At 38.9% G+C, this 16,206-nt stretch overlaps 1 protein-coding gene across 2 annotated transcripts in view; it reads left to right on the top strand.

Moving 5' to 3' along the window:
- atp10d (ATPase phospholipid transporting 10D) overlaps positions 1-16,206 on the top strand; it is a 128,993-nt gene that overhangs the window by 84,033 nt on the left and 28,754 nt on the right. For both annotated transcript variants that reach the window (XM_047610454.1, XM_047610453.1), the window contains exons 13-15: positions 7,217-7,323; positions 10,341-10,467; positions 10,569-10,753. In XM_047610454.1, the coding sequence (XP_047466410.1) occupies positions 7,217-7,323; positions 10,341-10,467; positions 10,569-10,753 (419 nt within the window). The remainder of the gene's footprint in view (positions 1-7,216; positions 7,324-10,340; positions 10,468-10,568; positions 10,754-16,206) is intronic.

Here is a 16,206-nt window from a genome sequence, read left to right as displayed (position 1 = left end):
TTGTCTGTATTTGTCTACATAGTTAAACACCACAGGGTGTCAACATTATGTGAGATTGATGCAGCTATATTCTTGCATCTGAATATTTCATTATTTCACCATCATCAGCCCTCCCTGCGATCTACCTTGTTGATCTTTATTGGGTGTAGTGACCTTGTGTGGCAGGGAAGGCAGTGCTACATAGAGGGGGGAGGACAAAGGACAGAGAAGATGTAGAAGGATTGACAGTGGAAGAGAGGCGTGTGATGCTGGTTGGAACTGGTGGTGTATAGGGTCCTGTGCTTTCCAAGTCACCTCACTCAAGTTTGATGTGGTCTAGGGGGGTGTTACTGGGGAAGCCCTAGGAAGGAGTCAGGTGAAGGGAGGAGGGCACAGCAGAGGGGGGACAGGAGGGACCAGGGAACCAGCCAGCCCAAACCACCATGGCCCACAGGGCGATCCAGGAAGAGCTGGCCGCCGATACACCTCGACCCCAGGACAGTGAGTGGGCCCCGCACCCACAGGGAACCCCGGACAAGTCTCCAGTGCCAACCCCACGTGGGGGAGAGGGAGGTCAGCTGGGTAGACCACTCAGGGCCAGAGATCAACCCAGGGTTGAGAAGTAGGAGGGCACCCATAATGCATGCTCAAGGTGTTGTGGTTCGGGGATCCAACATTGTGAACCTGGATGTGGAGGGCAATAAAATATTTTCCATAACAACAGTTATCACTATAAGAAAAAATATTAATATTGCATCACAGTGAGAAAAGCAGAAATGGCATAAGCTAGCAGGCAAAGTTAAGTTGTAAATTAAGGTTGAGGGAGTCGCAGAATACAGCCCATTTTTTTGCGGAGTCAACTGATTTTTGTATAGATAGATATATATATAGATATATATAGAGAGATATAGATATATATTCGGAAAGACAGTTCAACCATTGGGAAATGTTTAGAGACAGTTTGTTCTTCCAGTTCACTATGGTTGTTTTCTTGGCGATGGTGAGAGCTACAAGGACAGATTGTGATAGATAGTGAGGTATACTGATTGTTGCCAGGTCACCAATGAGGCACAAGTTAGGGGTTAATGGGATTCTGCAGAGTTACTGTGTTACTAATGACCAGAAGTGCTGTACTGGAGAACAAAGCCAGAGAGCGTGGAGATAGGAATCTGAATTGTTTTGGGTTTTGCGTGCAAATGTCGGACTGGGAGAAGCCCATTTTATGCATCTTGTATTGAGTTGTGTGTGATCTGTGAAGTACCTTGTACTGGATCAGCTGTAAATTTTGTCATTTTAAATATATTTTGGCAGATCTGAGTCCAGAAATCAAAGTCAGTGGACAGGGACAGGTCTGTTTCCCATTTTGATATTGGTACATGTATTGAGGGGTGGTTGATAGCATCTTATATATTACAGAGAGAGTTTTCTTCTTTTTTGGTGTGAGTTTTTTAATGTTGGTGACGAATTGTGGAGGCTGTATGCAGTCCTTGAGCATTGGAATTTTCTTCCTGATTGTCTTGATCACCTGTAAGTATAGGAGGAAGTTTCCATTTCTTATTTCAGATAAATCTGTGTGTTTCATAAGTAAGTTTCCCTGGAAGAGGATGCAGCACTGAGATCTAGCAAGTATAGAGACAAGTCCATTATCTGAAGCCATGAGGAGATAATTGGTAACTTTAACCAGAGCTGTACTATGATGAGCTCTAAAACCTGACTCTTTGTCAGCCTGGCTACAGTGCTGAAAAGAAATCTGGGGTTGTTCTTGTTTTCTTCTATTAATGAAGAATAATATGCTGTCCTAATCTTACGGAGAGTTTTTTTTATAAGTTGTTAAACTATCTTTCCAGGCTATGTGGGCTTCTTTAGAACTAGTGGAATGCCAAATTCTTTCCAGCTTTCGAACCCCCTGCTTTGAACTACGCAACTGTGAATTATACCATGGAGCTATCCTCCTTCGATTTACCACCTTCTTTTTAAGAGGAGCAACTAGATTTAGAGTTGTACTAAGCGATGCTGTCATGCTGTCAACAAAATAATCTATATGTGATTGAGTTAGATTGTGGTTGCTGACATCCACATCACTAACATAAGGCACTAAGGTAAATACTGAAGGTATTAATTCCTTATATCTAGTTACAGCATCATCAGATAAGTGTCTACCATAACGAAATGTCTTTCCAATTTCTGTGTAATTACTTATAGTAAATCCAAATGTTACAAAAGAATGATCGGACAATAGAGGGTTGTGAGAATATATGGTTAGACCTTCAGTTTCTATGCCATAAGTTAGTACAAGATCTAAGGTGTGATTGAAACAGTGAGTTGAACCATTTACATTCTGAGAAAAGCCAATTGAGTCTAATAATGACATCCTTGTCTGGTTCCCCTCTGTAAAGTGAAGTTTTGTGATGTGATCCCGTTTGTGGTTTGTGAATTATAGAGTGTAGAAATCCAGTGGATAAGTGACTCTCCAAACCCAAAAGTTTGAAGGGTGGCAAAGAGGAAAGCGCAGTTAACTTTGTCAAAGGCTTTCTCGGTGTCAAGTGCGCTGCAACATGCTGATGAGGTTGAGGAGCCTTCCAACGTTATTTATAGGTTGCCAGTCTTTAATGAAACCTGTTTTGTCATTGAGAATTAGACTTAGACAGACTTGATCGGCTAGGGAAATTACTTTGTCACCAAACACTCATAAAAACCACAAGAAAGATAAATAAAACGAGATTAAAGTTAAATAAAATTAAGCAGTGTAATCAAAAAAAAAAAAAAAAAGAATGTACAGAATTAGCATTATGAAAATATACAAAAGTAGTTGGCAAAACAGTGACCAAGATGATGTGAATGGTGTGAGTGGTCAAAGAAAGCCCCTGGCAGTTGTTCAATTCAGCCTGGTGGTTACAGTGCACAAAAGTTCACCACAATCCTACTCTGAAGTGTAAAGGCCTTTGTTCTCATCTTTTATACTTTTGGGACCCCACAGGTCCACCTTTTGTCCATCCCCTACATTTGGGGCACACACTTATACCACCCGTTCATTTTAACCAATTACACCATTAGAAATTGTCAGCGTCACTGTTGCTGAGGTTTTCATGACCTTGGGTGCCAGGTGTTCTTATCTATCTGTGTGCCAGTGTGTGGCTCATCGTTTTTTACCATTGGACCATTATCACCTACTTTATTTTTTTCAAGGTAGCTTCAGAATTCTCCTAGGTTCTCAGTTTTATAAAGTCATTCTTGCCCATTTTACACCCTTATTTTTCAGTTCTAAGCTTATTTTTAAAATAATAAAATTTATTACAAACTGTGAATTTTACCAAATGCAACTACCTTCTACATATTATGAGCCCTTACACACGTGCCCTTGTGAGGAATACAGTAGATATACTTTTGGTTTCAGTGCTCCTCCCCTGTGTTCTAGTAGCGTATGCCTGGTGAAGGCACATCATATCAAACATCATATTATAATTAAACTAATGACATTATGATCAGACATATCATCGTAATCAATACAACCTTATAATCAAACATGCCATCATAGTCATTCTGCTCGCGTCTTTTTCATTTATCTTCTTCTTAGCACCTCACAGGCTTTAAAATTACACTACAGAGTGTTGGGTCTTTACCTGGTTTTAAAAGTAATTAAATTGCAGCAGTATTCATTTGGGATCTTATGCAACATGTGTTCCTGATCTCTGTTACTGTCAACAAAGGGACCAGAACTGACTAGAATTGTTTCATAAATGCAGCAGGGAATCTATCTGGCCCAGGAGCCTTGGCCTTAGGTATGTTTTCTAATGCTGTTAATAGTTCTTCCATGGTGCACTCAAGTTCCTTTCTTTTGCAGTCAGTTGGGGTTGATTGAGGTTTTTGATGAAGGCCTGAATGCCATCAGGATTTGAGCTGGTAGTTAATGAATATAATTTTTTGTAAAAGCTGTAAAAGATAGAATTAATTTCCTGTGGTGCTTGAGTATGTTTGCCACTTGAGTCCTGAATTGCACTTAAAAGAGATTTTTCTCTGTTGTGTTGGAGTTGATGATCTGTTGCTATGCTGAAATTTTTGGTATCTGAGTTGTTGAAGTATAAATTATGTTTTTTTTTTTTTGTTTTTTTGTTGACTTGCACTAAAATAAGGTTTACTGATCAGGAGAAATAGTAACAGCTGTTCATGCATTTAGAGCCAGAACCATTCTGACCTGTCCCTCATGCCAAGAGGAATATAAGATGAGAATTTAGGTCGGAGGTCAATCACTGGCTATCACCATCTGTGGCGGCAGTCAGTCTCTCCAGCTAAGCTTGTAGACCCTATTTTTTTTCTATGGAAGGAACACAAACAGGTCTAGGCCAAAGAGACCTGTTTAACATAATATAATAATTAAGTTTTTCCTTCACTAATCCCCCCTTTTTGATCAACAGATCAACACTAATTACTCTCAGAAGGAAAACTTCTGAAAATATAGCTGCATGCAGCAATGACGGGGTCCAAACACATCAGTCAATCGGTCATAAGGCTAGACGGGAAGTTTCAAGCGAATCAGTCAAGGATTGGCGGAAATACGAGCTGACTTCCTGGTTGGCGGCTCCGCCGGCAAATTTGATTGGCTGTAGCGAGCAAACAGATTGAACAATGAAAATTCCACTAAGTAACTTTTGTGCGGCTTGGTCTGAAGATAATTCTGTGCTGATTTTCGTTGGTCTTCGAAAGTCAAAGCGGGATACGAGAAAACTTCCTGTTTCGGCAACGATTGGCAAACATGAAAAGTTGTCATGAACTATCAATGGGGAACCCCATAATACCAGTGGATGTCACAAAGTAATTTCAAATATAAACCCATCAAGAGATATGAGCCAAAACCATGTTTTTCTAATTACAGCGCCCCCTAGAGCCCAAACGTCACCAAATAAATGGTGTCCACTTGGGACCGGGTCAGGACCCATATTGCCAAATGTGCTGTCAATATGTCACACCGTTGCCGGGATATGAGCTCACATCGATACACACACACACACACACACACACACACACACACACACACACACACACACACACACACACACACACACACACACACACATATATACATACATATACACTAGGGGTGTAACGATTTGTGGTTGCCAAATTTTGGCATGATTTTGGTTCATTTAAAACGATACGATCCAAAATGATTCAGTAACTTTTAAGCCAAAAATTAAACCAGTGTGACTGAAATAAATACCTACTTAGCAGTGGCAGTTCAAGATCAAAATTATCAGGGGGGCCATAGTGGGACCAAAGTGGGGCCAGTGTTTTTTTCAGGGGGGCACATATAAGGACAAAACAGGGCATTACTTAAGTGTTCAAAATGTTTAGTTTAGTTTGTTTAAAACCAAAACAAAATACATTGAGTATTAATACAATAAGACAAACATTTTTTGTCTCAATAAACATAAAATAAAATGTGCTCAATAAACCTTGAAACCATGTGTCTTTTTTGTAAAATAAGATTTCTGTTTTTGCATAAAATAAAACTTTTATCTGCACAATGACACTTTTTTAATCCAAGCATTTAGCTACATGCAGAGTTCTTTTTCACAGCATGAGACTTAAATGTACAATCACACTACCTTTATCTAAATCACACTCATCACCCCACTCTTTCTTTATGTACAGTCAGGAGGAAAAATAGAAATAAAAATAAAAAAAGGACATAATGTCCTTCTTGCTCACAGCTTATTTTATTAATACTTGCTGGATGTAAAGTTTGTCCACTGAAAGCGTGGCCCTTTTTCCTCTCTGGCGATGTTCTTTGAGGATTGGGCACAGCACTTTCCGTCTCTCCATTGATTTCTTTTCGAAATTGGTAGTTCATCCCGAAAGAGGTGCCCTTCAGTTCGCATCCTTTACTCTTAACGAGTACCTTCTGTGTAAAATGTTTAAATTTGGCGATGATGGAGATATTATTTATTGTCTCAGTTGGCAGTTTGAAAGTGGTGGACAAGAAGTTTTTGATCAGGGCCCTGGGTTGTCCGGGGAGCTTTCCGGAATACGAGGTTGTCCCGCATACTCCTGAACTAAGACAGTCTCTTTCAGTTGTTTTTTTTTTTTATTAAAATATATTCTTTATTAAAATGCATGTACACTGACCTCTCTCCAACTTTTTCTTTGTCTGCGTGTATGGTTTTTGTCTTCTGATTGTGGTGAAAATCAGACCCCTTCTCTCCCTCGCTCCCACAGTTACAAAATTCAAAGTACTGTATATGCATCAAAGTCACAACACGTATCTGTAAGCCATATTTGTCACGCAAAATCAGATTTTATCCCGTTACGACTTATATGTTGTAGATGATTTATTAGTATTAGTTCAGAACCTGAATCCTCGGATTACATCTGCTTCCATCTTCTCTTGGGTCACTCAGCGTGTTTACATGCATGTGAAAAAAAATAATTATTGCCTTAATCGGACTATAACAGGAGAACTTAAGTGCATGTAAACATGTTACTCCAATTGAAATCGGAGCTCTCATTATCCGATTGAGACACCCAGATAATATGATTGGAATTCGATTTTCTCCGACATTTATACAGTGAATCGCATTTTTCAATTGGATAATGCATGTGCGCACGCTCCACAACCGCTGTGCTGGCGTGTGACCCTGGAACAAAAACATCCAAGAAATCCAGTCGCAGAAGAAGAAATTAAACGGAGCCGCTAGACAACCGTCTGAGGAACAGCACGGATCTTACCTGCACCAGAAGTAGCGAGAATATTACATACGAGATTTAAAAATGTAGTATTATCAGTCTGGTTGTTGTTTGAAATGCTGGTCTGCCGCATGAAGGAGTCTTGTTTATTATATCACGTAATAGGTCAACTGGAAGTCGGACCGTATTAACGTGGTATTATCTCGCTAAAAAGAGACGTATCGCCACCTAGTGTGGAGGAGAAGAACAGTTATTCGATTTTCTTGCACTGCATTTAAACTGGGACAAGGACTGTAGTCAGAAAGTCGAATTTTGAGCATAGCTCAATTAAGCTCTGCATGTAAATGCACTTACTGTCCTCTGAAAGAGTGTCAAGATGTTAAACTCTTCACAAAGAAGGTTTCAAAATCAAACCTCCCAAAAGTAGCCCATATGACAGTTACACTTGCACATGTCCTTGCATTATATGAAACAGCAGCACTGGCACATTCAATATTTCTAGTTCTACATTAATGTATGATATGTTTCTCTGGTTTTGCTTTTTTTTTTTTTCCAGGTGCAGAGCAAGCTCAGGAGATCTACGGTCACATCAGAGAGCAAACTCAAAAACATTTGGAGGCCTATGCCAGAGAAGGTCTCCGCACCCTCTGTATCGCTAAAAAGGTGAAAAAAGTACAGATTATGCAGCCCTCTGACGTTCTCACACATTTGAATAAAAATGACTCAAAACACCAACAAATTTTCAGAAGTACAAAAGGTAAACAAAGACTGCCCACTTGAACAATTTAAACTAGGGACTAACTTCTTCCTTGATTTATTTCTTAAAATCCTGTTCTTGAGTTAACTTGAGTTTAGTTCCCATGTAGTATTCTTAGGTCTCAGAATAAAATCCACAAACAGATATAAATATAGTCTATTATTATTGCTTTGATTTTCCTGCTCTGTCTGCAGCGTCTTTTATTAAGTTTTGTGTTTATTAAATACTTCTTTTGTTTGAGCCCTGGCCTCATCACCTTCAGTCCTGCACTTGGGTCCTATAACAAAACCTACCTCCTTGACAGCAGTCCCGTAGAAGGAAGTCACCCTAGAATGTATCCGCCATCCTTATCTTCCATTCAGAATTCATTTTTTTCAAAGTTTAGGTTGCTTCAGATAATAAATAGCAACTCATTTCCTTTGCCTTTACAGTGCCTCTCAAATGTTTTTGCACCAATCAGTATCTTGCCCATTTCCACATTAAAAATATGATCCCAAACATGTTTTTTTTTTGTTTTTACGCATAAAGTCCAGAAAGTAGACAAATACAACCCAGTCAAAAAATAAAACAAACACTGTACTTCTGCCTTCTGCCAAAAATAAGTGAAGCCTTGTTTTCAGTATCTAGCACATATGGGACCCCCTTGTACAACAATAGCAGCAAGAAATTGTTTCCGCTAACTAATGTTCAGTCTTTTACAGCTACTTGGAGGAAATTTATGAATACCTCAATCCAGAATCAATTCACTTCTGAGATGCTGATGGGTTTCCTCACATAAACTGCTAGTTTAAGGCCCATCCACAACATTTCTATTGGATTAAGGTCAGGACTTTGACTTGGCCATTCCAAAACATTTATTTATACTTATAAATTTATTTATACAAGACGATAATAAAAGACAGAAAGGGATGATGTACAGTTGAGAGACTGTCATCCTGCAGCCAAGTTCTACTGGCCCTGGGTATGCAGCAAGGGGCATTATCTTGTTGAAACATCCAGTTTCGACCTTGACGGAACAGTGCATGTGCAGAAGGGAGCATGTGGGTTTCAGGAATGGCACAGTATTTGGCAGAGTTCAATGTGCCATCACAGACAGTGAGATGAGCAACATCAGCAGCACTCATGCATCCCAAAATCATGAAACTGCCTCCACCATTTTTGACAATATGTACTGTACATGCTGGAAATAATGCTTCACCTGGTCTTCTCTGTACCCACACATTAGCAGGAGGAAGATAAGACTCATCTGACCACAGAAGCTTCTACCAGTTTCTGATTGTCCAGTTGTTGTATCCTTGGGCCCAATGACACCGGGCTAACCTCTGTCTCTCATTGATCAGGGGCCTCTTGACAGCCTTGTAGGACCTTCAGCCATGATCTAAAATTTGACCACGTACAGTGCCGGTGGAACACTGGACAACAGTTTGGTTCTGTTGGAGCTCCTGTGATGACATTTTGCAATTTTCCCTGCACACACCGATCAGGATATGGCCATTTTGTCAATATGAGCTGTGTTCTGCTTAAGGTCTTCTTCCTTGCCACCATCGCCTTCAGGCTTGCTCTGGAGGTTTCAGGCCAGTTTTTGTAAAGCATCTTGAGACAATTTGTATTGGTATTGGTATTGACGCTATATAAAGTCAATACATTAAAAAATTTATTTAGTCATTTTCTTCTCTGTAGAACTTTCAAATGTAGTAGCTTTATATAGACACAAAGCATGGCAATAGAAAAAATTGCCTTTTAATAAAAAGCATGGGCTTCATTAGTGGATCACTGGTAGTGTTTAAATAACACTGTTTAAATAACAGTGTCAGCATGACGAGAAATTATGCTATATAAATGGTTTCACAAAGGCTGTGGCTCAGTATGTAGAGCGGGTTGTCCGTGAACCAGAAGGTTAGGTTTGGCAGTTGTCTGGAGCTAGCATTAGCACAAGATCCTAATCGGCTCTCAGAGACTGGCTGTACTGGTGGTGGTGGCCAAAAAGTCAGAGGCTGCTTCTAGAGGAACAGGCTGAGGAGAGGGAGGTGGAGGTCTAAGCCATTTTCTTAAATCCATTCTTCGTTTTTTGCCCATAATCTATTTACCTCCGATCTTATCATTCCAACCAGTTGAAATGGATTCTGCACGCACTGCAGCTCAATGTGACGTTTAGAAAGCAAAATCAAATGAAACAAGTTTAGTCAGCGACCAATGAGCATTGACCAAGCCTAGTAGCTTAACCTGCTATGCATGTACAACCAAATGATGTGTTTTCCCTGTTCCTTTTATTTTAAGTTATTTTTTAAGTTACAGTTTGTTTTTCATTTGTTTTTCACATTTCATTTTAAAAGAATAACTAAGGGGAGGCATCGATGACTGTAAAGGAGGGCATGGCCAACTCCAACACCTCCCCTCCATCCATAGGATCCATAGGGATTCTGTGGATCAGGTGTTTTCCAGAAAAAAAAAGTCTCATTATTCATGATTATATAATTTATTATAAAATTTCATTAAACACTGTTTACAATCCTGAAGTTCTTACCTTGAACCAAAAATTAAAGCAGCTCCACACAAATGCTATAAAATGAAGACAGTTATTGTTATGACAACCATTTTGGCAATGTCTGAATGCAGTTTTGTCTGTACAATGATTTTAAATCTTGACTTGTGTCAATGTTTTCTGCAAATATTTATAATTATTTTGCATGGTTTTGGTCATTTATCTTATGCCTGCTGCAGACTACCAAACTTTGGGAAGTATTTACACAATATTTACACAAGCGTGTACAATTGTCAAAGCATGTACAGTAGTCATAACCTATATAATAGTCATAGCATAAACCCTATTTTTATTAATTTTGCACAACAAAAGGTCGACTACTGTATGTTGTATGTAAGCATGCTTGTCTGTTACTGAATTAATTTGTGGTCTTTGTAACAGGTTCTGGAGGAGGAGGAATATGATGTGTGGCTGAACAAACACACGGTGGCAGAGAGTAGCATAGAAAACAGAGAGAAACTGCTGCTGGAGTCTGCTCAGAAACTGGAGACCAACCTCACTCTTCTGGGTGGGAAAGTCACTAACTGCGGCTGACTCATGAACCATTGTTGTTTCTAAGATGTAGTTAATAATACTTTAAGTGCTTTGTCTCTGTATGTATGTGTTTAGGTACCACGGGCATTGTGGACAGACTGCAAGAGGAGGTCCCAGAGACCATTGAAGCTCTTCAGAGAGCTGGGATCAAAATTTGGGTTCTCACTGGAGACAAACAGGAGACAGCCATCAATATTGCTTATGCCTGCAAACTTCTTCTTGCCAATGACCAACTGCTGACAGCTAACTGTAGGAGTAAGGTCAGTGATTGAGGCATAGTTCCACTGTTTTCATGCTTATTTGCATTGCATGTACATTTTCAAAATCTGAAATATCGATTATATATGAAATTTGTATTAAATAATACTAGTGCTGTCAGAAAATGTTAATGTCTCAAAATAATTAAATTCCTTCATATGGAGAGAATAAATGTCCACCACTGATTTAATGGCTAGTTTCAGTTGCACTGAGAGCTCCTTTGCATGTTGTGGGTTTACCCTAACTGTTCCCAAAAGGGCATTCCTCCTTTGGATTGCACACCCTATCTTTTCCCTGCTAAACTGAAAAAGAACCCAAGGAAGTATACCCTACAGACACACACAATTCATGCTTCTGTGTTTGTGAGGACTTTCCATTGACAAGGCATGGTTGACCTTATCCTAATCCTCCCCAATTTAATTACACAACCCCACCTACCTCTGTCTCTCTTTGTCTCATTGCATTGTTCTCTCTTCAGTTGCACTGAGAGCTCCTTTGCATGTTGTGGGTTTACCCTAACTGTTCCCAAAAGGGCATTCCTCCTTTGGATTGCACACCCTATCTTTTCCCTGCTAAACTGAAAAAGAACCCAAGGAAGTATACCCTACAGACACACACAATTCATGCTTCTGTGTTTGTGAGGACTTTCCATTGACAAGGCATGGTTGACCTTATCCTAATCCTCCCCAATTTAATTACACAGCCCCACCTACCTCTGTCTCTCTTTGTCTCATTGCATGCTGGGAGTTAGAGTTTGTGTGAGGGTTTGCTTAGCCTGTCAATGAGACATGGCATTCGCATTGTGACTAATTCATGGTTCTCCATGGAGATGTTACTTCTGGCTGCAGGAGGACAGATTGGCCATGAGAAAATGAGATGAGATGAATACAGCCATGGTGACTTTCCACAGAAAGAAACAGTTTGATAGTTATAGTGGCTTGGTAGTGGATGACGTGGATGACGTGGATGACGCTCGCAGCTGAGCTCTGTTCAGCTGAACTGAGAAAAGAACGAATCAGTTCATACAGTTCGTTCACTGAAAAGATCATTTGTGAACGACCCAACACTAGTGCCTAGCAATACTACAATGACAGTGATGGAGAAGTTTTTGAAAAGGAAAAATGCTAACTCCACACTGGGCCCTGGACAAAATTCCAACCCAGAAGAAGCCACAGCGAGAGTGACCATTCATTTGGATTTACTTTCACCGGGAATGCTCCGTTGTGCTTTGTGTGTGCTGAAAAGCTATCCAACAGTGCTATGGTACCAAGCAAGCTAAAACGCCATCTCCAAACGAAACACCCTTCGCTTCAAAACAACAATGCAGACTATTTTGTTCGCCTGCATGAACAAACGGAGAAACAGGCAACTTTTATGAGAAAAAACACAAAGGTAAATGAGAGAGCCCTTAAAGCTATCTAGCAACTCTTCATAACAGTGACATCTTTTCCAAATATTATTGCTTCTGTCAGAATAGGCACTATATTTCTGTATTCCTGCTGCCAGAATGCCTTTGGACACAATTAGAGTTTGCGAAACACTTTGAAGTTTTCTACTACGTCTTTAGACCACATTGTTGTGGTATTTCATGTTCAAGCTGTATTTTTGAAGTCGACATGTTAAGTACACTTTTTATTTGAAAGAAGAAATATAAAGGATGATGGAATACATTTTTGGGTTTATTTGATTCCTATTCAAGACACTTTGAAGAGAATGACGATATTGTTAATATAGGCTACAGAGTATACTTTTTTTTTTGGTTGGTGGTGTCAGCATTTTCCTTAATTCCTCTGAATAACCACCATACGACTTCTTGCTGTCAGTTTAAGCTATTTATTCGAAAATGTATTGGAATATAAAAATACATGTGCATGGACCTTGTCTGTTCAGTTAGTCTTGGCCAACGTCTCAGAAAAGGATGATTTTCAGTAGTTTCACACCATTATAACAGTTTCAACAAAATTAATATGATTGGTTGGCTACAGGTGGGGAGGAGTCGTGGTTTAGACTTAACTCTCCCATTGTTGGTGAACGGGTCGGTACGGACCCTTGGCCACTCAGGTCCTCCAATCCCCTGGGACAGCACCGTAGAAAGAAGAGAAAGTTCTTCCTACCTGTTCCTCCCTGACATAGACCTCACATGCTCTGTACTGCGCTCATCCTGTGACTCCCTCCTTTGCAACTTTTATCACTTCAGAACAGCTCCTCATTGTTCTCTATTTTGTCTCTCAGACTTGCTATATGTTTCCTTCTTGCTCTGTCCTAGTCAGCTGATTGCTACTTTCTCAACATGTATCAACCCTATGCAAGTATACTTAAACGGGGTTGATGCTCTTGACCCTCCCATTATCTAGGACCTCATTCTTTATTTGATTTGATTATATGAATGTTGTGTTAGTATTCACACTTTTAAATAGATCTAGAAAATCTCAATTGATTATCACAAGTCTAGACAACATCAAAAAATAATTCTAACAGTGTTGTGCCTAGTGATTTTTTTCAATGAAAAAAAAAGTTGCGCACTAACATTTTGTTGGACTGCCTTCAGCTTTGAATACAGCATGCATTTATGATGGTATCGCTTCAATAAGCTTCTGCAGTGTCACAAGATTTATTTATATACAGTGTTGCATTTATTTTTCATCTTGTATTGATTTTTTTTTAATTGTGTAACAAGACAGTGATAATGACATACAGTGAGGTGCTTTCATGTGGACAGACAAGACATTTTTTTTAAATAAATAAAAAAAGATAATGTAAGCATGTAAGCGTAATAGTAGTAATAATAACAACAATTATGACAACAACAATAATAATAACAGTAACAACAATAATAACCTCTCCTTACCCCTGGATGTCCCAGGGTGCAGGTGGCGCAACACCATACTGTGTATTTATATTTAGCCTATATTTACAGTTTATGTTATTTTTTATTAATTTCTGTGCTGTTTTTGGGTGTATGTGGTGCATTAAAAACGGGGTGTGTGTGATGCATTAAAAAGAAAAGTTTCAGACCTGCCAACTTGTACGCATTTTGCATAGCAGTACCTCAATTTGACATCAAAATATGCTGGTACGCCTCTTCAAACTACTCAGAAAGCTTCTGACTAGAGTTATGACGTTCATGAACGAAAAGGATCTTTTGCCCGGCTCATTAACATGAACGATTGGAACTGAGACGTGTTCGGTTGGGAGCCATTCTTTTTTTTTATCTCTCCCTGAGTTCACACCTAGGATTCCAACCCGCTCTCACTCCCAAAGCGTAATATACCGATTTGTCACGCCCCTAGACGTCTGATATTGACGTAAAAGGTACCCCCCAAACACCAGACGTCATTTGGACGTTGGTTTTTGGGATAAATCTGATCGGTCCATCATAGTCTTGATTTAGTCCAGAAATAGTAATTGAAAATTGGGCTGTGTGTGGTCCGTCTGATTTTGTCCAAATTTGGTTCAAAAATAGTCGTTGAAAATTGGGTTGTGTTTAGCCCATCCACTGTGGTCCAAATTTAGTCCAAAAATAGTTGTTGAAAATTGGGTTGTGTTTAGCCCGTCCAATGTGGTCCAAATTTAGTCCAAAAATAGTAAATTTTCACTCTACATTTCAGAGGGAAATATTGTACTTTTTACATCACTACATATGTAATAATACATAGGCCTGCGTGATATATATAATAATCAGATGTATGCTACTTTTACTTTTAAGATTTTAAGTATTTCATTTTGTGGATATGTTTTTACTTCATTGAAACTTTCACTGCAGGAGATGTACTTGTATTGTAACAGTAGTTTCACGGAGTGGTGTTAGTACTTTGCTTCGGTCATGATTTGAAAACTTCGCCCGCTTTTTTTTTTCTTCGACCTGTGGGCATGCGCAGCTCCTTCCTCTCTACGTTTGACGGTTAACAACATACTTTTTAATTGATTGAAGTGTGATTAAATTGATTTCGAATATGAAACAACATAATAAAAAAGACAATAAGACAAACATGAGATATAGAGCACATATTCGAAAAGGAGTGAGAAGAAGTAAAACTTATAAACTCTCACCCCCTCTCCTTAAATATGACTAACTCAAATCCTTGTCTAAACCTGTCTTATGTTACGAAAACATGAATATTGCCTATACACAGTAATTAAACACACACAGACATATAAATACATACATACCAGTACCTACTTACATGTATACATACATAGGCACACATATCCATACTGTACATACACAAACACACAACACATATACAAAAGGAGAAAACACAACAAACAAATACAAAACAAAAAACAACACAAGATACTAACCAGTATAAAAAGATAAAAATAAATAAATACCGTATGTTATCACACTTGGTGCACCCAAACATCTTCCTCATCCCTGTACCTCTGAAAAATAGTGTCTTTTTACTTTATTTTAAACTGTTTCATATTTGGACATTGCTTCAACTCCATAGTGAACTTGTTCCATAGTCTCACCCCGCTGACTAAAACACAAAAACCTTTCCTGTTTGTGCGAATTAATGTTAAATTAAAGTTATATAGTTATATATTATATGTTCCCTCATGAATACTAAATATTTTTCTGTATATTTGTTGGTAACAGATTATTTTTTGCTTTAAACATTATTTGAGCTGTTTGATAGCCCACGATATCTATAAATTTTAGTAATTTGGACTTTAGGAATAATGAGTGTGTGTTCCTGGTAGCCAGCATTGTGAATTATTCATATTGCCCTTTTTTGCATGATAGTTAGTGGCCGTAGAGATGTTTTGTAGTTGTTGCCCCAAACTTCTGCACAGTATTGAAAATATAGTGAGACCAGGGAACAGTAGAGTGTGGAGTGATTTCTGATCCAAAACATTTTTAGCTTTATTTATTACACAATACAACACGAAATGCAATACCTTAGAAATCTTACATATGCCATTGATGTACAAAATGAAAAGCTTAGGGCCCAACACTGACCCCTGGGGAACCCCACAAGCAATGTCCAAACACGGAGAAACACAGTCACCCAATTTAACAAACTGCTGTCTCCAGCTAAAATAACTTTTCACCCAATCCAGCACTATTCCCCTGATGCCATATCTTTCCAGTTTCTTGATCAATATTTCATGATTGATTGTGGCAAAAGCTTTTTTTTAAATCAATGAATATTCCAACAGCATATTGCTTGCAATCTATTGCATTTGTGATTTCTTCTATTGCCTCTATTAATGCCAGTGATGTAGCTCTGTTTGATCGAAACCCATACTGATTCTCTACAAGTATTTTATTCTTCTCTAAAAATGCATCGTCTGTTGTTAAAGAGTTTTTCCAGAATTTTTGCGAATTGTTGTAGCAAGGAGACAGGTCTTTACCTGCAACGGACGAGGAGCTGGGCGTAATCCCTGCAACGGCACTCGTTAACGTTATTTTCAGCATTCTTGTGCTTGGAACACTCATTTGGTGAGTAAT

The sequence above is a fragment of the Mugil cephalus genome, chromosome 17 (assembly GCF_022458985.1).
Source record: "Mugil cephalus isolate CIBA_MC_2020 chromosome 17, CIBA_Mcephalus_1.1, whole genome shotgun sequence".
Lineage (NCBI taxonomy): Eukaryota > Metazoa > Chordata > Actinopteri > Mugiliformes > Mugilidae > Mugil > Mugil cephalus.
The sequence above is the reverse complement of the archived record's forward strand: the minus strand, read 5'-3'. Positions and strand labels throughout refer to the sequence as shown.